General features: G+C 33.6%; 1 protein-coding gene across 1 annotated transcript in view; it reads right to left on the bottom strand.

Annotated features, from left to right (window-relative positions):
- The window catches only part of GRID2 (glutamate ionotropic receptor delta type subunit 2), a 1,460,772-nt gene that overhangs the window by 1,122,910 nt on the left and 313,041 nt on the right, over positions 1–24,821 (bottom strand). Inside the window, exon 2 of the mRNA XM_044224485.1 lies at positions 24,311–24,466. Within this exon, the coding sequence (XP_044080420.1) occupies positions 24,311–24,466 (156 nt within the window). The remainder of the gene's footprint in view (positions 1–24,310; positions 24,467–24,821) is intronic.

Genomic DNA, 24,821 nt, shown 5'->3' on the forward strand with positions numbered 1-24,821 from the left:
TCATTTATTCCTTATTATTTTGTACTTTACAAAACTATATCCACTAAGTATAAAGTACATTGGCCGTCGGTTTCTTAACTACTGTGTGCTACCATCTCTCAGTATGAATTGAAACACAATTTCCTTGGTTCCAATTTTAAAATCACTTTCTGATAGCTCATTTCGAGTTCAGAAAAAAATCCTTAAAAATATTTTGAAGAGAAATTCAGTACGAGCTTCCTAGTCAAGAAATGCTTGGTTCTCATAAATTTTCTAATCCAAAGAAACAATATGCTAGTCACAATCATAATTGAAACTTACACTAGACTATTATTTGACTAAAACAACATGGATTAATAGCTGTTAATGCTATAAATTAAAATTAGGCGGGGCGCCTGGGTGGCTCAGTGGGTTAAGCTGCTGCCTTCGGCTCAGGTCATGATCTCAGGGTCCTGGGATCGAGTCCCGCATCGGGCTCTCTGCTCAGCGGGGAGCCTGCTTCCTCCTCTCTCTCTCGCTCTGCCTGCCTCTCTGCCTACTTGTATTCTCTCTCTGTCAAATAAATAAATTTAAAAAAAAAATCTTTAAAAAAAAAAAAATTAGGCAATAAAACTATGGAATATCATGTATAGCCTATTGTTTTGAAAGAGGTTCTACAGCCAGACTGCCTGAAATCAAATCTTGACTTATACTTAGCAATGAATGGATGTTACCCCTTTACTCCACCTCTGTGGGCCTTAAGTTTCCCATGTTAGATCTGGATAATTATAGTACTATTTCATAGGACTGTCAGGATTAAATGATGCAATATGTATGAAGACTTCGGAACAGGACCTGGTACATAATAAGCCTTTTTTACTGAATGAGAGTTATTGTGATGATTCTGCTGATTTGTTGTTGGTGCTGATGGTGCTGTTATTATCCTGAATTTAAGGTAGAAAAGAACTTTCTAAAATATATTCTGAAGTTCAGAATACCTCAATCAATGACATATCACATATTAAAATCTAAGAAGTAGGGGCACCGGGGTGGCTCAGTGGGTTAAAGCCTCTGCCTTTGGCTCAGGTCATGATCCCAAGGTCCTAGGATCGAGCCCCACGTCGGGCTCTACGTCGGGCTCTCTGCTCAGCGGGGAGCCTGCTTCCTCTTCTCTCTCGGCCTGCCTCTCAGCCTACTTGTGATCTTTATCTGTCAAATAAATAAATAAAATATTTTAAAAAAAATAAAATAAAATCTAAGAAGTAGCTTCACTAAATATGTGATCCATGTGTGTACATGTATGTGCTGAAAGAAGGGACTACAGATTGACTCAAATAAAGTCAATTTAAAAGCTATCTAGGTATTAATATACCTTGAAAAAGCTCCTATAGTCAGGTGAATTTTAATCCGCTTCTCTATAGGTAATAAGCCTGTCTTTAGGAGGCACTTTAAATCTCTGAAACATTGTTAACCACAAAAAAAGTGACTATAATTACATTATGGCCATTTGTGCATGGATTCATATATTTTTAGTCGTTCAAGTCAGAAATACGATAAGGGATGATGATCTTTCATAGCTATTGGTTACTGAGTACCTATTACATGCCACTTGCTTTTATGTTTTTTCTAACTTTTATTAAAAAAAACAAAAAACAAAAAAACTTACTCCTAAAGACTAAACTTTAAATGACCATACCTATTATTACTATGTAAATTTTACAGATGGGAAGATTGAGGCTTATACAGAGAGTTAACATCCACAGATTCAGAGCTAAAGACTTAACTGAGATTTGATCTTACTGTTTCTGATCAGTCTTGAGAACTGGAGACAAGCCCGTATGTCTTTGCAGAATCTTAAAAATTTTAATGTATGAGTCATAATATTAATATTAAATAGATGTATTAAATCTGGCATATACATATATATATATAATATATGGCTCAAAAGTTACATAATAACTCTTAAATAGTATTTTGTAGCAATCAATCTGAAATCCATATATATGGTTCAAAAGTAACTTATTTTCCAAAGCTAACCACAAGTTTAAGCCACATCATATGGCTCTATGTTTAAAATATTATGGTGAAATCCTATACACAGTGGAATTTTATGGGAGCTTTAGGTCTATATACAGTGGAATTTTATGGGGGCTCTAGGTCTAAACAAATAAAAGTTAATAAAAATGAGAATCAAAATATGTACAAAAGTTAGGTTATATAACTGTTCAAAACATTATTAAATATTTATTTCCCCTTATCATTTTACACAGCTTATTTGGAAACAATTGGCAAAAATTAGAATCTTCAAGTTTATGGTATACAATTTCAGCTATGTTCATAGATAAAGTATTTTTAAATAATGCATTCATGGAAAAAATTGAGTTCCAACTCAATGGTGCTGCCTTTCACATAAACAGAAGGAATGCGACTATGTGGGTGTTAGTGGTGCCACAGCATTTACTATGGTAATTACTCCAGGATAATCATAGCAAAAGAAAAAAAAATCTTGCCTACATGAGCAGAATCAAGTTCTTCAAGCTATTCTGGTATGAACACATGCCACTACCATCTCTGACTACTAGAATTTACACATCTTATTCCACTGGAATAAAATCTCCTCAAGGGAGGGATGATCACAGATGGAGATCTTTATATATTTCCAGAACTTAGCTCCATCTATATGTACAGTTTCCCGAAGTTAATAACTAAGTAAATAATATAGTTATTTTCATGTGAGTTGAAGGAATCTCTTTTATTACCCAGGACAGATAAGATAAAAATCTAAAGTCTATTTCTTTCTGTGTGCTTATGTATCCTTGTGCTGCACACAGTTCACACTTTGAGTAAGCAGTTTATATATCATATATATTATTAATGTAAAATTCAGATGCTATTACGGCACACCAGTATCATAAGGAGAAAACAAGGTATTTTATTCAATGTGATAGCAAATATGTTTGATGTATATCAATTAATGCATGGTCAGTAATTAAAGTTTTTATACAATGACTCTTTAATATTCTTTTGTAGCAGTCTGATATCCTCAGAATTTTATTAGGTTCTTGCTAATCACTTTGAAGTTTACTTAAGTATTAACTCAAACAACAAATTTTGCACCTTCCAAAGCTTCCCAGTGGTGCTAAACTTCATTTATTCAAACTAATAAAACCATTTTGGAAGAAACAGAAGCTTTAGTTCTAGGCTAGTATGGGCTTTCATGCTGATGAATATGGGATTTAAAAATAAATGCCATCACTTAATAGATCATATAGATTTTCCAATTAATCACCTACTAGAATCTCACAATAAACCTGTAAAGTACATTTTTTTAAAACCCTATTTTATAATTCAGGAATATTTGCTTAGAGAAATTGCTTAAGAGCCAGATCCAGGAACAAAACTTTTGCTTTAGACTCCAAATTTGATGTACTTTCCACTTCACCACTTTAGATGATGAAGATGATTGTCTCAGAACCAAGAGCTAAATAATTTACTCTATAAATTACATAGAATAAATGAAGCCTCTTAAATGTCCTTAGGAAACCTCTTTCAGAGATTGGTGTTCACTGTGAACACATAAATTAAGGAAAAATCACAAGGGAAATAGCAGAATTACTTCAAAAGTTATAAACCTTATGGACGGCTGGGTGGCTTAGTTGGTTAAGCAGTTGCCTTCAGCTCAGGTCGATCCCTGGGATAGAGTCCCACATTGGGCTCCCTGCTTAACGGGGAGTCTGCTTCTCCCTATATCTCAGCCCCTCCACCTGTTTGTGCTCTCTCTGTCTCTCTCTCTCAAATAAATAAAATATTTTTTAAAAAATTTAAACACTTTTCATTCTACAATTCTCTTTTACAAAACATTAAATCTTAAAAATCCACATAAGGACTTAATAGCAACAAAGAGAACGTAGAAACAGCATCTATTTGAAGAAAAATTTATTTCTTTTCCAATGGCTCATTCACTCTTAAGACTTCTTATAACTGTTAGAATGTTTGAAAAATAATACTTAGCCATAAAAATGGAAAAAAATAACCTTAATTTTTTTTATTTCCATTATGTTGACAAATTCCTAATATTTCTGGAGATTATCATGAAAATCATTTTATACCATCTCTTCCAGATTATCAGGTTGGTTCTTACTATGACTCAAAAATATTTTCAGTCCCCCGTAATTGACTTGACCCAGCAGCATTTCCAAAGCTTTTCCACCCTCCATTGCATATTCCCAATGTCCCATTGCCTTAAGTATCACTGAAATGATTGTAGTCACTTCCTAGTTCCTTAGTTTTCCTCTCTGTGTCAACAAATGTGATTGTTCCAGTAATTCAACAGTTCAGTATTTACCAAGACTTTCTCTTTAACACTTTTCTAAACCAAACTATCATAAATCTCTCTTTCTTTCTCTCCAACCACCTATCCCCACTCTCCCCGCCCCCTGCACCCTGCTCTGGGTATTTCTCTACTCAATTCAAAATACTGCCATCATATGTTCAGTGTTCTACTAAACTCTAGTTATTTTGTGCATATAACGGCATCATCAAACTTTGAAGAAAAGACTCTACTCATGATATTTAGTCGTTCCCATCCTCTGACTCCTTACAGCTTAGACTGATCTTCCATTAACACCACTAACATTATAACGAAACTACGTCTCTTCAAAATTTAATCAGTGTGTTGCTTATCTCTAGACTCCATGGACCTTTTGTACTCCTCATCCAAACAACATTCAATGACAGTTACAATAACTGCCCTCAAAAGAAGGATCTTCTCTTCAGAGACAATGATCTCCATTGGTTCTTCTTGCAATTTCAAAGTTACTCTTCCATTTTCTTTCCCTCCTCACAAAGTTTAATTATATGCTAAGATATATCCAAAGGTTTCCCTCCTGTCCTACAGTCATCTTTGGCAATCACATCCAATATTAGCTCTAACTTTCACCTCCAGACAATATGGCCTTAAACCCCTGCTCCATTTCCTCTACGGAATTCCAGGTCCACTCTTCCAGTTGCATCCTGATACCTGTATCCGGGCAGGGGTTAAAATTTCAACTCTGACGTTTATTAGCTATTAATTTTGGTTAAGTTGAGTAACCTCACCTCCTTAGTTTCCTAAAATATGCAAAGGCCTGTGTGAAAAGTAACTAAATAATTTATGTAAAACTCATACAACTATGCCTGGTCACAGTAAGAATTCAATAACATTAGCTAACATTTACACTTATTTACCCTTGTATGTCTTTTTTTCTGTGCTCCTTATTTGTTAGTTGTGTATTTGTCTATTTCTAAAGGCCAATTCTGGGGTCAATAAAGGCCAAAAGCTAGAAATCTTATTTGATTTCCCCTTTTATTGACCCCAGAATTATAATAAGTTACCAAGTTTTCCTGCAGTATTGCTTCAGAGCAGCTCACTTTTCCCCTTGCACTACAGACATCCAAGTCTGAGACTTTATTACCTCCCACCCAAACTGTTTTAAAAGATTCCCAACTGGTTTCTCTGATTTCAGTTTCCTGATCTCTAATCTATCATTAATATTGTGTTAAGCTATTTTTTTATCCCAAAGTGTGTGAGTGTATGTGTGTGCATGTGTGTATAAAATATCATTCCACCACACAAACCCTTTCATTCTTTGCTACTTCCTGAGACATTAATTCAGAAACCTTAGTTTTATATTTAAAATGTATTACTAGCTCATTTCAAGTTACCTTCCTAATTTGACCTGGTCTTTAAAATAGGTTAAGTTCCAGACAAACTAAACTAATGACTGTTCCTTATACCTAGTCAATTTTCTGATATTCTTCTCCCCTTCTGAATTACCCTAATAAGTGAATTTCATATATGATTTACCATTCATGTTTTTGCTAAAATGATACTGCTGCCATTAAAAACTTAATACATTGCTTCTGTAAAAACAATAAAATAAAAAGTGAGGCGAAGGGTGTGGAACTTCACAAATGACAAAATGTGGACCTTAGCAAATCTCCTCTCCGAAAAGCAATGATAAAACTGGACAGAATTGGGGGAAAAAAAAAGTATATTTCAATGTTCTTAAAATTGACCAAAGGCATACAACAAATTAAAAATCCCTTATTGAAAGAAAGAAAGAAAGAAACCCCACTAAATTTTAGCCTCTTCCACAACTCCACATTTAAGGTCCATTATAGTTTTAGCAGGCAGGGAAGGACATGAACACCAAAAGATTCATGCCAGAATGGGCTATCTGGTTCAGAGTGGTATATGGGAAAAGTCATACTTGGGGGTTTCTTTGAAAATAACAATCTTGGTATCAAAAATTGAGGAAGATCAAAATCTTAGCAAAGCTGAGGTTGCAATACACATTTGATCCAGCAACAGACCAGAAGACTAGCCAGAAATTTAACAAGAAGAGCTAAGGAAAGAGAAAGTCATAGTAAGTCCTGTAAATTTACTCCTGTAAATTCCATTAATTTCTTCAACAAGATAAAGGACCTGTGTGGAAAACATACAGTTAACAGCATACTCAAATTTGAATGACTAAATGCTTTCCATCTAAGACTGGAAACAGGAAAGGTTTTCTCCACTCAAAGTTCTATTCGACACTGTACTAGAGGTTCTAGCCAGTGTAATCAGGAGAGAAAAAAAAAAAAAAAACCATAAAGAGACATCCAATTTAGAAAGGAAGGATTAAAACTCTGTCTTTGTGTAATATGATCCTGTTTGTAAAAAAAAAATCCCAAAGGATACATAAAAAGCTTCTAGAACAAATAACTGAGTTCATTAAGGCCATAGGTGACCAGATCAATATATGTATGAAATATTTTTATACATTTGGAGTAACAATCTGATAATAAAATTTAGGAAATAATTCCACTCACAGTATTACAAAAATAATTAGAATTCAAAAAATGAATGAAATCCCAAGGAAGAAATAAGTGTAAGACTTATAGAGTGAAGACCAGAAAATAATAGAAAAAAAGTAGTAAAGCAGATCTAACTATATGGTAACACATTCTATATTCACGAAAAAGAAAACACTATTGTTAAGATTGCAATCTTCTTCAATCTGGATCTATGGATTCAACATAATCCTTGCCAATTTCCCAGAAGGTTATTTGAAGAAATTAAAGGGGATCCTAATCATCCCCTAAAGGGATGGACTCAATAGTCAAATGTAAGTCTGAAAAAAAAAAAAAAAAAAAGAGGGAAAGTTTAGAGAATTTACATTTTTCAGTTTCAAAACTACCTCTACAGTGACAATGTATTACTGACATAAAGACAGGCATATAGATCAACTGAATAAAACTGAAGGTTCAGAAATAAACCCTTATTGGGGCACCTGGGTGGCTCAGTGGGTTAAACCTCTGCCTTCAGCTCAGGTCATGATCTCAGGGTCCTGGGATCGAGTCCCGCATCGGGCTCTCTGCTCAGCAGGGAGCCTGCTTCCTCCTCTCTCTCTCTCTCTCTGCCTGCCTCTCTGCCTACTTGTGATCCCTCTCTGTCAAATAAATAAATAAATAAATAAAATCTTTAAAAAAAAAAAAGAAATAAACCCTTATTTTTATGGTCAATTGATTTTTAGTGAAGGTGCCAAGGCTATGAAATTGGTGAAAGAATACTATTTCCACAAAACAGTGCTAGACAAATTGTATACTCCCACGCCAAAATATTGCCTCATGCCTCATTCAAATACCAACACGAATTGCTCCTAAATATAAGTATAAAAGCTCAACACGTAAAATTTTAAGAGTAAAAAAGAAAAAAAAAAAAAAGGCACTGACCTTAGATTATTCAGAGAGATCTTAGATAAATTACCAAAAGCAAGTTACTTAGAAGAAAACTACTGTTAAACTGGACTTCAGCAAATAGTAATTCGCACTTCAAAAGGTACCATTAAGAAAAGGGGAAAAAAAGACTTGGGGGAAATATTTGCAAATCATATAGCTGATAAAAATAATTTCTCAAGAATACACAAAGAATATTTAAAGTTTAATAAGAAGTTGAAAATGTAATTAAAATTCACATAAGATTTGGACATAAATAATTCATTAAAGAATATAATATATTATTTAATATATTAAATTAATATTATTAATATTATATAATATATAATATAATATAAAATCTTATACAATATTACATAAAATTATAATATGTAATATTATATAGTATGTATATAATATTACATATTATACAAGGAAACATCCCAACCATGGGCACTATTATATAGTATGTATATACTATATAATATTACATATTATAATATAAATAATATATTCTTTAATATTCTATAATATATAATAAGCACAGGAAAAGATACTCAATATCATTAATCATCAGAAAAATATAAATTAAAACCCTAATTAGATACCACTTGATATGTCTCACAAAATTGACAAGGATGTGAAGAAACTGAAACTCTCATACACTGCTACTGGGAATGTAAAACTGAGTAGTCATTTTGGAAAAGTTATGCAGTTACTTAAGAAGTTAAACATTGATTTACCATATGGCTAAACAATTTCCCTTCCTTCCTAGGTATCTACCCAAGAAAAATATTTTGAACTGAAAATTTCTGTCCCTCCAAAATTTGAATATTGAATCCCTGAACTCCTCCATGTGGCAGCCTGTTGAGACTGGACCTCTACAGAAGCAGTTAAGGTTAAATAAGGTCAGAGTGGAGTCCCAATCCAAAAGGATGTGTCCTTTTAAGAAGAGATGCCAGAGACCTTGTACTTTCTTTTCCATGCACACACAAAGAAGAGATCACGTGAGCATACAGTGAGAAGGCAATTGTCTGCAACCCAAAGGGAAAGTTTTCAACAGACACCAATCGTGCCAAACCTTCACACTGGTGTCCAGAACTGTGAGAAAAATAATTTCTGTTGTTGAAGCCACCTAGTCCTTGTAAATCGTTATGGCAGCCTGAGTAGACAAGACACACAATGAAATATGTGTATTTCATTTTGTATTTTGGTCTTGTATACACACACACACACACACACACACACACACAAACTTTTACATAAATATCCATAGCAGCATTTTTTATAACAGTAAAAAAGTGGAAACAATCCAAAGTCCATGAGATTTTGAATAGAAAAACAAAATGTGACACATCTCTATGATGGAATACCAATCATCATTAGAAGAAACATATTCTTAGTACATAGTACAACCTGGAGAAACATAATAAACTCACTCTAAGTGAAAGATGTCAGACACAAAAGACTACATATTGTCTAAATGACCAGAAAAGGTAAAGCTCTAGAAACAGACTTGTGACTTCCTGGGCGTGCTGCAGGAATGGGGTCTGACTGATTGCAAGGGGCATGAGGAATTTTATTGGTGATGGAAATATTCTAAAACTAGATTTTGACGATGGCTGCGTAAGTCTGCAAATTTACTACTAATAATTGAGTTGTACACTTAAAATAGATAGATTTTATAATATTTAAATTATACCTTAAGAGGGACAGCTGTTGCAGGAGGAAGAGAAGGGGCAGCAGTGACAGCAGCAGAGCAGCAAAACCAAAAACAGCCGCCCTGTGTGGGAAGGAATAGAAGGGGAGTATCTGGGTCTACAACACCGGATATCCTCACCAGGCTAGCAGGTGCAGTGGGCTATCTGTTTCATTTAGTGAGATGTTCAGAGAGGCATGCATAATTGTCATACTAAGGCTTAACCTACTGGAATAATGACAACCCAAACAGGGGTGGGCTTTAAATATGATAGAGGTGAGCTTCTCTCCACAGCAGTCCACCCCAGGGCAGCTCTAGTCTACAGGATAGCCAGGTTCCTTCTATCTTGTTGCTCAGAAACCCTGTAGTGTATTGTCTCTACCTGCACGGTCAAAGCTGGGTCATAGCCGCATCAATGTTCCAAGTCACTGAGAGTAGTGTGGAGTGTTAGTCCAGGGCAAGTAGCTGACCTTTACATTGGAAATGACTTGCGAATTGTCTGTACTTTCACTCACATTCCACTGGCCTTCCATTTAACTGCAAGGAAAAGTGGGAAATGTAGTCCCATCTAGAGGGCCCACGAACCCAGCTAAATCTGCGCTACTGTGGAAGAGAAGAATCTATTTTAAACAATTTAATTCAGTGGGTAAGAAGAGTTTATTCATATTATGATAACAGATAATAACAATAATCCACAATAAATTGTTGATAGTGAAGAGAAAAAGCTTAAGTAACTAGCAGGTGCGCTGACTCTCTTCTCAAGCTTGATGACAGGGTTTGTACACACAAGGAGAATATCAGATAGGCTACAAGTGTTGTGTGTGGAAACCGGTGCCTGAACATCAATGCTAGGGCTGAAATTTAAATAAAGGACTTCAATTTATGAAACAAATTTACAAAAACGAAGCAAGGCCTAAAGACATAACTGACTGCATGTACCAGAAGGATAACTCGATGACTCCAGATACTCACAGATATAAGGTATTTACACAGTTAATGGAACTCAGGTATTCATGTGGCCCTGAGAGGACAGAAGAATTCCAATGACTAATAGTACTAACAGAAGTTGTTGCACACTTGGCTTTCCCCCAGAGAGTGACCCCGTTTGTTCCCTTTCATCTTTCCAGTGTCTGCTCATGTCATCTCAGAAAGCTGTTTTTCTGATCATTCTCTTTAAAATGACACCCCATCTTCAGCATCTCTTTACCACTTATACTGCTTCATATTTTTTTAATTTTCCATACCAACTCTTCAACCTGGAATTGTATATACTACTTGTCCCCTCAACTAGAATATGCATTCCAAGAAAGCAGTACAGCTCTGTATTTACCACTATATCATGGGTTCTTGGAGTAATTTCTGACTCATACTAGACACTCAATAAATTCTTGCTGAATTAATTGAGTGAATACACAGATTAGCAACATGGTAAGTTTTCAGTAAGTCTGAGACGATGCTAAATTACCTGAAATGGACTGCTATATTTGGTATCAAATAGGGCTCACACTGAACATGCAGGGGAAAAACATGCAGGGGCAGTAAGTGAAGAAGGAAAAGCAAGGTAGAGAATTAACATTAGTATTCCTCAAATTCCTGTAACAACTTCCCCTTTCCTGAATAATGAGGATGTTGTAACTTATTGTACCTTATATCATGATGTTTATATCCATGTTAAAATTATTTGTATCTGTTACTTGCTAACCATAAGATTCTTGAAGCTAGAAACCACACTGATTCATCTTGGTGTCTCTTTCAATACTTAGTATTTTGCAAATTATGAGCTCCCAATATCTATTTAGATGAAAGAATAAATGAGTCTATGATTAACAAACAATGGATGCTGATTTGCACAGATTGCAGAACACTTCTTTATTCAGATAAACAAGCTTCATTGGCCACTTGTGAAAATCAAACTAATAAAAATGCTTTTAACTTAAAATATTAACTATCTCACTTAAAGCAAATAAAAAGAGCATAATCACAGACTATGCATACAAAAGAACTTCAACACATATCATTATTCTTCACCTACTTCTGTCCAACTCAGTTAGGAAACAATCAATGTTTTCATGTCAGAGCACAGTGCCATGACACAAAGTTATTGCACACAATGCTAAATGTGTAGTAAAAATCCTTTGAGGACACTAGCTAATGCACATGCATAACACTTTTTTTTTTAAAGATTTTATTTATTTATTTGACAGAGAGAGATCACAAGTAGGCAGAGAGGCAGGCAGAGAGAGAGAGAGGAGGAAGCAGGCTCCCTGCTGAGCAGAGAGCCCGATGCGGGACTCGATCCCAGAACTCTGAGATCATGACCTGAGCCGAAGGCAGCGGCTTAACCCACTGAGCCACCCAGGCGCCCAGTGCATAACACTTTTTTATATTATAAAACTTGGGTGCTTATCTCTTTCTTTAAAATGAAAAGCAATTACTCTTCTGTAGATGTTAATTATTTTTAAAATTCTACTTGCTCTTAAAACAGTGAAGTTTCATACCTCTGAAGGAGCATCTTTGAGCTCAAATCATTTTTAGTACATATGCTACTTTTTAAAAGAAATTCTAGGATGTTGCTCTATGAAGCCTAATGTCTTTATTAATGTCCTTATTAGTGTTTAATTTTACTTGCTGAGTAATGATTTTCTCCATGCTGAGTCGAATAATCTACACTTGTTTTGGAAACAGGTGACCTTGAAGCTGGGAACATGATAATGACCTTGACAGAAAAGTTAACATTTCTGTCCTTTTGGCCTGATGTTTCCATTTCCAGTGCACCCTCACCCCAGATCACATTTTTCACAGTCACGAAGATGTATTTTTGAACATGCCTACTTCTTTGATCAAATCTTTTTTTCTCTTTTCAGAGCAGAAAACATGGCTTACTCTTTTCCTCTTTTATTTCTTCTTTACCTTCTCCTTCAATTCACCATACCTCATTGTAAATCATCTTTTTCTACTGAACTTGCTATTTTGCATGGAACTACTATCTGATAATTATGTTATCTATGCACATATATTTAATCTTCGTTAGTAGTTTAAAGTTCCTTGAAAATGCAGAATGGTTCTAAGTTACCTCAATATTCTTTACTTATTCAACTGTAGTATCATGTACTGGGATGCTGAATAATGTTAGCTGGATGAAGGAATCAAAGATCTTATAAAGCTTGTCATGCATTTGTGGAACTTTCCTACTTTTCCTTCTATTCTGTGGCTTGCTATTTGACCACTAACCATTTATTAGTATCTATTAAACCATGGGTCTGGAAAATAAAAAAGAGATAACATACTAAACAGTTCTTTTGGAACTTGTTAGTTTCTCCTTATTACTCTTTATAAGTTACTAGAAAACAAAAACCTTTGGCTGTGCAATTTGTCCAACAATAAAGTATATTTTGTTTTGGTTTTCCCCCCACCAACTTAATAAACAATCTAGATTTCACAATAAAGCAAAGAACAGATAAAAGAAAGGTATAAGGGAAATCAAGAATTCGTAAACAACCAATTCACCAAATGCCTTAATTGTGGTAGAGGATTTTTCAAACAGAGAAATTTTAATATATATAATTGGGACATTAGTTTCATAAAGTTGGTTCCATACCATTTTAAGTTAAAATAACCATGTTTCCTTAAAGAGCAATCTCTCAACTATGCAGTGGCGTGGCTATTTGGTTATCAGTCCTGTTTGTGGTCAAACCTAGTGTCTTTCTGAAGGGACATATGTGAGTATCATCAAGATGTGACTTGATGATACTCACATCAAGTCAGCCTTTTTTGCACTGTTAAAATACCTGTGGACACGAAGATTTCAGCTCATAAAGGGCAGAAGTTAAAGGTCTGTGTGAGGAATTCTAGGTTTCATAATATGATGTATATATGGCATTAAATCTAGTAATACATTCCAACTGATCATAGCACTTCCCGATTGGACTGGACAAATCATCAAATCATTAAGAATGAGCTAAAATTAGCTTTTCTACACAGGGAGCACAGTATAGTGGTTAATAAGAACAGCAGTTTTGAAATAGGATAATTGGAGAAGGGTTTATTTTTTGAAAGGGTGAATGGCACAGGTGTGGGTGGAGTGTAGCAAGAAAATGAGGACTAGCACAACAAGAATTCAGAGCTAGTAGCAGTGAAGTGGTAACCCATTCTGGTCCGAAGGGTAGAGAGGAGAAGAATTTGTGGATTTCTGAATGAAAGTGATGTAGAATGGCTGCCATTAGAAAAGCATGACTTTTGTTTAAGGTACACAGCCAACCCAAGGTGACTTCAAACAGGAAACAGAAAATAAATACATTGATCTCATTGTCCCTCCTACTGTTAACATTCCTGAAACTCCCAAATAAGAGACTTCAACAGAAACCAGGGTGTTCTAGGCACTATTCTAAAGGCTTCAAGTATGACAAGTTCCCCAACCTAGCTGCACCTCAGTTTCCTCACCCGTAAATGCTAGTAAGAATAGTAACTACTTTTCAGTTTATAAGCAGTATAAAGATTAGGAAGAAAAAAAATGAAGCAGCACTTTTAACAGCCTATGGAATACAGTAAGGAAATGTTGCTTGTTATTAGTGGATTTTACAAAGGAGGCAATTTTGTCAGAACATGCAGTAAATATGAAAGCCACAAAATGATTCTTTCCAAGTTTTAGATATTAATATATCTCTCTACATTACTCTGTATTATAAGACCAGGAAAACTGAGTAAAATTCTTTCTTTAATTTGTTTAATTTAATTTCATTTTCCTTAGAATAACATTTACATGAAAGGCCCAAATGTTGCCATAACTATATTCAAAATTAGAATTACAGAAATGTGAATTTCAGATCCAAGAAAGATCCAGGAATGACATGTCCATACCCAGATGTCAGTGAACCTTCAGGATACAGCAGTCTTTCTCTGGGAACACAGTTCACTGCCAAAGGGAAAAACTAAAGCAGATTTGGGTTAAAAAAAAAAAAAACAAACTCATGAGTGGTATGTTACCCAAAAAATAATGACTTTGATGATGAAAATAAACATTTGTAAAGCAACAGATTAAGAACTAGAGAATTCAAAAATAATCTCATGCCTCAAACATAGAAAGCCCATGCCTCCAAATGGTTTTCCCATATGCAATAGTCAGGCCTGCAATTTCCTCTTTGCATTACTGTATACTCTGCAACCTCAAATCTTGACTTCTATGTTATTTTCTTGTATCTTCCTAAATTTATCAAAAATAAACTCCTGGTTTTAAATCACACACACACAAACACCACATACCCTACCCATTATTTTCTTTCATATTATTATTTTCTTTCCTTTATATCATTCTTTTCCACTAAAAAAAAAATATTTATTTGCTTGCTTAGCTCTTTTTTGTATATCTTTCTTATTGGATTATAAATTTCTTGGGTGGCTCAGTGAAATTTGTCTCACTCATTTGTATAAACTCCTCACCCAGCGCACAAACAGTATATAAATCATCTTACACATAAGTGAACAATTATGATTTTAATTTTTGAAACAATAATGAATCATACTCAGTAATTCAGTTTTCTGACAGTTGGTCAACCCTTCCCATATTTAAACTTTAACCAATTTCCAAAGAAAGGATGTTAAAACTGGTGGTCCATTCTGTGTTCTCATGGAGCTCTGGCCTGAAGTTTTGGATAATGAGTGATGGTGGCCTGACATCAAATCCTCCCTGTTCCATTTTAACAAACATAGTATATAAAAATTTAAAATTAAAAAAAAATTGCCCCTTGAAAGGCATGAATCAATATTGAAAGAATGATCTAAAGAACAAAGTGTCTGGTAAATTTACTATATATAGTGATACATCATATATAGATGGCATACATAGATATGACTTATAGTGTATAGGTTTCATATATTTATATGTATATGTATGTGTATATACAGAAATATAAACATAGACATAGTAGGTTAATATGAAGAGAAATCTCCTTTAAATGGGCCAAGCACTTAGAAATTCAAAACAGAATAAAAAGAAGAAATCACTAATTCCAAATAATAAAAGCTATTGACAAATCAATGTAACAGAATGAAAACAGGTTTGGAAGAAGGTAGAATGAAGCTGACGTGTCAGTTTCTTATTCTTTCACCATTAAGAATGTGTATTTTTTAAATCCCCTAGTTACTTTCTATCACCTAGGTTCTCTACATCTTGCTCAATTTGAATAATATGAATAAGTGCTCAGGACTATCTCAAAGTATTATTTATCTCTTATAAGTGTTAATTCAAAAGCAAAGTACAAAAATTATTACTGAATATTTAAGGTCATTCTATTCAGTCTCTGAAATAGTATTGTTTTTGACTTGGAGTTACAGAACTTTTTTTTCTCAAAAATAATATATTTTAAGAAAACATATTCCACTTTGGAACACATTTCTCATTTATAGTAGACAGGTTAAGTCTTTTTTTTTTTTAATTTTCTATGTTTTAAGTTTTTTTGTATATTTGAAAGTATATTTTATGGAATGAGCTTAGCCAATCTTACCATCATATTGTATTATTCTATCAAAGACCAAAAAGCAAATATGTCTTGAAATGACACATGAATTCCTGAGAAACAACATGATATCATGTATTATTGAAGAAGAACAGTACTGAGAATTCAAAAAAAACCAATGACCAAGTTTTTAAAGTTAATATTTGTCCATGTATAGTTGAAATGAAAATGTACAGAACATAGAAAGATAACCTTTTAAACAATAATTTCAGAAATAAACTCAAAATACCAGAGCTGATGCATCTCTCAAAGCATAAAGCTTTCCTTGAATTCATGTCTATATCTGACCTTATATTGCTCTTCTACAACATCATGTCTCTCTACAACCATTTAGTTATGACTCACTGCCTTATTTACTTCACTGATTGTATTCAGCCCACACAAATCATCAGAAAGCTTTAATTTGGTCTCCACAGGCTTTCTTTACTTCCCAGAAATGGTAACAAGGTATTTTAAGTCCTCTCAACCCTAAGTACACATTTTGCAACATCACTACTATTTGCCAAATAAATTACACTACAAGCATAATTCTCATCTTCCTCTGCTGACTAGCAGAACTAGCCCAGGAAGCAGGGGGGTGGGGGGAGCAGAGGCATTTAATTTCTATATTTTTACAACCCCAGCATTCAGCATCTTGATAAGGAAAGATTCAACTGGGAGTAAAAAAAGATGCTAACCAGGCAGACAATAAGGTTACTCTAATCAGTGGTATCCATGGGAACCACCAATGTATATGGTAGAGGGTGTTTGGGAAGGTAGGGTCAGGGAGCAATAGAGTTTACTGACAGACACATGCAATGGTACTAAATCATCATATACTCCACTATTAACATGTTTTTAGATTAGAAGAGAAACCTACATATGATAATTACAACCCCATAAAATCATCATATAATAATCACATAGTCATAGTAGTCCTGGGGAGTATGTATTTAGCCCAATTCTATATATGAAGCAACTGAAGTTCAGAGACATTAGGTGTGCTTAGGATCCCAAAGATAACACCTACATTTCACAACATTTATGTAATTATGGATTTATTTGAATTCAAATAAAGGTAGATTTATGTAATTCCATGACACACACACTTTATTTCCATGTATTTTTTTTCTCCAGAAAAACAAATGGGATCAAATTTAAGACATATGAAATGTCTCAGTGAAATGTAGATATGCTAAGTGCATACAATGCAATATTGAGAATCAAGCATTAAAAGGGCATTGAATGAGGAGATTAGAAAGAGCATTATAGTGGCAAGGAAAAGAGCCATACAGGTCAGAACCTAATACATCGTAATAAAGGTTAACCTAACCATGGAAGACTACAGGGCAGCCAGTGGAGAGCATAGTCTTTTGCTGAGTAATAGTTCAAGGCTGAATGCTTACAAGCACCCAAAAAGTACTTGCTGATTCATCTCTTCTTTTCCCAGAATATGCAATTTCCTAGAGTACATTGGTTTTGTGTATGTTCCTTTCAAAAGGAGTGCTTCAGTGATAATTCCTTTGAAAATTACAAGGTAATTGAACAAAATATTGCATGATTACTAAAAGACCACACATAGTTCGTTTCCCATAAACCTCACATAACACTTGCCAAGGACATGCAAAAATAGGTGTTAAATATTAAAATAATTAAAAATCAGGTCTTTTTTTGTTCTAAATTTAAACAAGTAGACTGTAACATTTGAAACACTGATAGCAGTAATATGGGTAATAGTTTAAAAATTCTGCATATAGTAAAGTCATCTTTAATGTAACTTAAACTATTTTTATGACTACACAATGGACTCTCATAACAACTATAGGATGAAGGTAAGTGTGGTTTTTAATCTAATAAACCATATATTCAGAGGTACTTTAAGACAGATTGGTGAATCTTCTACCAAGTCAGTATCATAAAAGACCGATTAAAAACTGAATTATGCTGCCATAAGCATGCTAAAAAGGCTGAAAGAGAAGAAAGTGGTCTGCTATTACCATGTGAAAAATACTTGGTAGGAAGAAAGAACACTTAGCCAACAACAAAAGAATAAATCTTTACTCTGCTAAACACAGCTTTCACAGAAAGCTGTTAAAGCTTCTTCTAAATAAAACAAGATCCAGAGCATCACATATTGCTAAAATATATATTTTATGAGGTAACTTACACAAGAGTACACAATTGTAGATATGGAGGTAAAAGACCTCAAAGCATAAAGGCTATAAAATTATGATATAGAGGTCTATAACATCTGAATTTCAATCTATCCACAGTATTAGAGACCTGTTACTTTAACAGCATAATACTGAATTAGATAAGGGAAAGGTTTACTGATACAGGAGCACAACAATAAATCACAGAAAACAAAGATTAAGCCATACAATTTGTATCTTCATTAACTTTACGTTAGAAAACAATGAATTACCTTAAGAAAGATACTCACTCTCTTTTCCGAAAAGTAAATATTTTTTAAAAGGTAAAATATCTTGTACCTTTTTACAATTAACATCATTAAAAACACAAGTCACAGGTAGAAGGCATAATGACTGGTCATGCTCTAAAAATCCCAAGTACATTTTTAAAACTTCCTGCAGTTATAACGCTGTGTCCTATATTTCCTTTGTAATCTTCTATTATGGCTGGCCCAATCTTGGAACACTACTAGGCATTTAAAAAGTACTTGGATAAATTGATTTTACTGAGTACTCTTGAAATTAGATTCCAATTCCATATTTTAATTCTTCTTGGTGGGCAATTCTTCAATGAAAAGGGTTACTATGAGGGGTTACTATGAGATGCTTAAAAGAATGCATGCTGCTCTTGTCCCTAACAGATGTAGAATTCTTTATACTTTAATACTACATTGATGGTGGGTACTAAAGATGATACAAGAGGAAGATTCTGATTCCGGATCTTATTCGCCAGTCCTTAGAATAAGGCAGGTAGAAAGGAGAAATGATCCTGGGGTTGACAGTGGATTGCTAAATATCCCAGAGTCATGGAGGGAAGAAGACGGTCCAGCCAGCCACTGAATGGACATCCAAAATCCCTCCTTTTGTGTGGGTCTTTGGAAATGACCAGTCAACTGAAATAGCTCTTCCTTCCACCCCTTCGCACAAATGGCTGGGCCAGTTACACTGAGCACTGGGCCTGGAGACTGGGATTGAAAGCACAACACTTGCTTTGATGTGGGAAGGAAAGGTGGAATGAAAAAAATGAATAAATAAATGACTGAATGAGCAGAATTATACCTGCATGATGTTTGGGTTTAATTTATTGGCCCCCTGGACCCACCAATACTCAAGTTCAGTTTATTGTCAGGCAACTGAGAAAGTAAGCTGGAAATGAGCTATCAAATTTGGTCCAAGAAAACACAGGCTGAAGAGCCATATACACTGCAGTCCTATCCTAGAAAAGTTGCAGAATCCAATCTAAACATTTCCAAATTAGCAGACTTTTTATCACAGTAAAGATGTCCTATTAAAGCTGAGAGGAATATAACTTATGAGACTAAGCCCTTCAATAAAGCATCATATAGAGCAACCACATAAATCATTCTTTTATATTTACATACTCTTTGAACAAGACTACTCAGATTTAGCCTATGGCACCAGAAATATTCACGGACAATGGCTATGTGTTCTGGAGAAGTGCATACTCCTAGTTAGACTTTTTCACAATTCTTTGGCTCCACTGTTCTCCTGGTATTTCTTTTACATACATGATATAGATGCATGTGTCTTTTATTTATAACTATAAAGAATTAAGACAAATTCCATAGTTATAAATAAAAGCAACCACATTATTTTATACTTAATTTTATTTTGGAAAATATATGAGGAAAATCTAACTGAAATCATCACTGTATTAAAGTAATATGTTTATTTTTTATAAAAGACTTTTGGGAGCAAACAATAGTCATGTTGGATATACAAAGGAGTATTGAAGGTGGACCAGGTGGAAACTCAGATGATGAACAGTCTTAACCATTACTGTTTTTAAAAATTAAAAACAGTTTTTATAACTACATTATTTATGGTTTGTGATAAAGCATAAGTAAGAATAATTATGATAGGTGCCACTTTTTCTTTCAAATAGTATCATTTGTGACTCCATAGCATAATTCTGTCCTTAAACTTTTCTTACTATGCATTTCACCTTTAGATGTTTTTCTGGTAAGAAGAAATATTTTAAAAGATTTTAACTGTATTTTGCCATTCAATATCAACACATGGTGCTTTGTAGCATTCCTGATATATCCAATGAATGCAAGAGTTATACATAAATTCTTATTTCTGCGTCCTATGTGAACATTTTTATAAATGCACTCCCCTTATTTTCCCCTAACCTTGTTTTCTTGGAAATCCCCACCCCTCATGGACCAAAGTGGTGTCAGCCTCAATGAGAAGCCAACAATATAAACAACTGCTATTGCTTTCAGTAGAGAAAATCAGTGTCTTTCGCACCACACACTCATTCATCTATGTTTTATCCAGTTTATAGATTACACAGAGACAATAATCCATAAAAGAGGAGTAAGGAGAGTAATCTGGTAACAGCTGCACTGATCCAGGTCAGCTAAATCTGCAAGAGACTGTGTGGATCGTGGTGATAGTAATGAGCTCTTTACATTGTGGTGAATGGTTGGATGAGATAGAAGGACCAAGGACAGGTGTCATATACCCTCTTAATTTATTTTTGAAGTAGGCCACCGAAAAACTAGGAGGCAATTTCAGCAAGTTCAGTTTTGTCTAAAGAGTAAGTAAATAATTATCATTTCTAGAATCCTAAATTTCTAAATCTAGAAATGCATTCTATGGAGTCATGAAATGTTCTCTCTATAGAGATGAAAATAATCTGAAAAATATATCGTGTTTGATTTTTTTCATTATTTATAAATGAGAAAACCAAGGATGAAGGAGCAAGAGTGATTTGTGTAATCAACTGGTGTTGATCAACTAGATTGGAAGATTTCTACTATTCCATGCTATCTAAAACCCATGAAATTTTAGTATCAAAACATATAAATCTGCTACAATTTTCTATTCTCTAGAATACTTATTGAAATCCTAGAATGCACTGTGTGTTCCCTTTCATGTCCTATGGTTAACAGATGTTGCAAGGATGTAGCAAGGGAAGTAGGCCAGTGGTCTGAAGGTCATGGCTTAGTTCTTTCTCTTGTTACACACTTGTACTGAGTAGGAGAATAACTTAACCACTCAGCTCTCAATTACTTCATCTATTTAGGAAAAACATTCAACTAGTTTTATATAATTGTCCACCTCTGCCATTTTCAAGATTTTCAAAAATAACCCATGTGATTCCTGCCTACTGTGACAAAAATAATCCTGAGTTAAGGTATGAAAAATTGTTTGCCCCCAGTGAACACTCTACAACTCGAAGGACAAAATATGAATAAGAGCTTATCAACAAATACATTCAAAAGGAAGGAAAAATAATTGCTAAAATAAGTTGTTTAATTCTAGATTACCTTTTTAAAAGCAGGAATTTATTTTCTACTGTCCATTTACCTTAAAGTGCTAAGATTAATTTACAGGCTAATGATAAAGATAATAGATATCATCACTGATCTTGAGAAAGGATTATTAATCCTGTGTTATCACTAAAATATCTTCTTCTATAAACTCACTGTAAAAATAATTATTAAATATTATTATTAAAAATAATTATTACTATGTAAAACTCACTGTAACCAAAGCCACAAAGGTGCATTTTAATAGCACCAATATTCTAATACAATTTAAGTGTTCATAGGATGGTTATCTTTAAATCCTTCTTCCATTAAATGTTGATAGTAGAAAGATAAAGTAAACAAAAAATTAAATTTTTAAAAATAAAAATCAGCTCTTAAATATGGCTGGTTGGAAGAAATATTAACAATAAAATAAGTTGAGGATTTCGGATTGTTAGATTTCTTCTTTATTATTACCAAATCCCTATATCCTTGATGGTGCTGTTTGTTCAAGGATCAGACTTCCAAATTCAAACAAATAAAAAAAAAATGCAAAACCATGAATTTCTTGCAAGTTCATCACTAGTGGTAATGTGTAAATGACCAGTAATAAACATATCATAGAACCTGTTGTTCTTCTTCAGAATGTAAAAAACAAATAAGCTGATTTAAGACCTTCTGGGTTGTAGATTTTAATGGTACTGCAGCAAAGATAGGATCATAGAAAAATTGGCCATCCTTGATGGCACAATGAGGTTTTCTCCTAAATTACTTTCTCAAAACAGTTTAGAAAATACCCAAATTATTTCTTCTTCTTTTTCAATTGAATATTTTACTCTTTTTTTTTCAGACCAATTACAGAAAGAGCTCTAGAATTATTTTTATTTCTAAAATTAGCCAACATCTTTCTTTATATTGAATGTGGAAACATATTAGCTCCAGGGCTTCCTAGAACTTATTTCAGGTTCATTACCCAGAGCAGACTATCAAAATAACTGGTCCAGAACATCCTGTTAGTATCAGAAACTATCAGACAAACTGTCAAGCTCTTTCTTCTTTCGTGACAAATATCTAGTGGTCTCTGTCTCTGAAACTTAAAACTTATTTCCTTTCTCAATTTGCTTTCAGTGCCACAAATTCTTTCAAGGAACAGTAGTTCTTTCTGAGAGATATTTTTGCTCCAGAATTGAGCTGACATCAGAATGGCTACACAAAGCTATATGTGAACAGATTAATTGCGGTATTTTAAAAATTCTTTGCTTTTCAAATTGTAGTCTAAAGAAGGTGTGACGGACATATTTTTCAGATGTTGCAATTCCCCTCTACCCATTGTGTGGTCTTCATTTCCTTATTGCCACACTTTTCAAAGTGCATTTTTAAAAGGAATGGATATATTAGCATGTCTTCAAAGTTAACTTACAGTTATTAATATGTAATCAGAGGAAAACCACAAGGATAAATCTGTCCTCATTTTTTTCCTGCACTCATTCCAGTCATTAAAACTGAGAGTTGAATAAGTAATATTCTTTTACATTATTGGGCTTTCCTCAAATTCTACTTTATTATTTTGCATATTGCTTTATGAATTATAATATTAATTTAAACTGTTTTTAAATGTTTCAATAGAAAATTTGCCAATGTATACAGTTATGCAGATCCCAAATTCCCATAACAATTCTTTTTAAAATATAAATAACTAGATGTTTATATTAAACTTTTTAAATTGATATGTACTTAGTAGCATTAAAATTCTCTATTAATATAAACACCATATTCTTTGCAAAAACATCTTTTACTAAAACACTTCTATTTATTTCATTAAAATAGTATTACTTCACTCCATCAAATTATTAAGAAAGAAAATCTATTAGCTCACTAATCATTCTACCTGTTCTCATACTGATGCAAGTAAACATAAATAAGCTTCACCAGTAGCCAATGTTATTGGTCAAAAGCTTATTCCAATAAAAGTTACCTGTACATCATGCAGATGCAACATTAGATGAATAGCATTTTCATATTTATATTTTCAAAAATATTTATATTTATTTCCCTTACCCTTTCAATAGTTGTCTTTAAAACTTTCCTGCCAAACTTTAGTACTTTAATATCTTGTCCATCTTTTCTTCTGCCAAATCTTCAAGTTTTTTGATGAAACAAGTGCTTCATTTGACTAAATTTTGTATTGATATCTTAAGTCTAAATATATTCTCACAATAAAACATAACCTAGATTAGCAGAAAATAGTTTCATGAATAATGAATGCTTTGCCAATCAAAAGGTTATTTCATTAGAATAATAACATCAAAAATAAAATTTGATTACTCTTATATCCTTCAATCAAAACTTTCATTCATACAAATGATCATTCCAGTATAATAAAAAAAAATTGTATTTATATGATTGGTACCTATGAAAAATGTTAATTCACTCAAATATAAAGAGAGAATTGAGGCAAATGCTTTTAATATTTGGCATATTAGGTTAGGATGCCAGTGTAAAATCTTTGATTTGCATGTAGTGCCTAAAGGTTTTCTTTCCACCAATGCATTTGTTATGAATACACTGAAATATGTTATCACATGTTGTAACAACACTCAAGGTGGCCCTTATCTCAAAAAAGTCAAAGCTAAACATTTAGATAGAAAGTCACAGTTTTAAGGAATGTTTAATTTACACTACAGTCATAAAATATTATAAAGTTTTTCCTGTAAATTTTTACATTCATTTTCACATATACTTCAATTAAAACAACTTTCCACACATTGCCCTTTCAGAAGTGGAATTCAGGATCAACATCTATCACAAAACAGCACTGTTGAAGTAAAGCAATGCAGTAAAGACGCAAAAAAAGATATCCAGGTGGATGTCTTTTACAAACCTAATTCTATTACCATTTGAATTAAACCAAAATACAAATAAAATAAAAACTGGAATGCTGATCGACCTTACCTTCTTGAACGGCTTGAAAAGGGTTGCTTCCATCAACAAAAGTCACCGAAAATGTGATTTTCTCAGTCTGTAAAATCTCCTCATTCTGGTTGAGGTCACCAACTGCTGTGCGAAACACCTCATCATCCTTTTTGGCAGATTCATCAAAAATTGCTCCTAGAAAGAAGTGAGTGTTGCCATTAAACAATAACATAAATATTCTTTCATGCTCTCTGGAAATATGCCAGAGAGACTTACATATTTGAAAAATGTATACTTTCCCTTAAAGCATGCACTTTATTTATTACTGAAGCACACTGTACTGGAAGCAGTGTGATAGCTAGGTAGTCATGTAGTTACTTCTTCCAAATGGAAGTGAAGAATAGTACATCACACTATGATTTCAGGAAGAGCCTTAGTAATACAATATAATCAGTCCAAAAATCTTCTGCAGAACGAAGTAGCTAACACATTAGACATCTCCTATCATAATATCTTTAGGAGTTCATAGTCTGAGGAATAGTTTTCTGAA

The sequence above is a fragment of the Neovison vison genome, chromosome 11 (genome assembly GCF_020171115.1).
Source record: "Neovison vison isolate M4711 chromosome 11, ASM_NN_V1, whole genome shotgun sequence".
NCBI lineage: Eukaryota > Metazoa > Chordata > Mammalia > Carnivora > Mustelidae > Neogale > Neogale vison.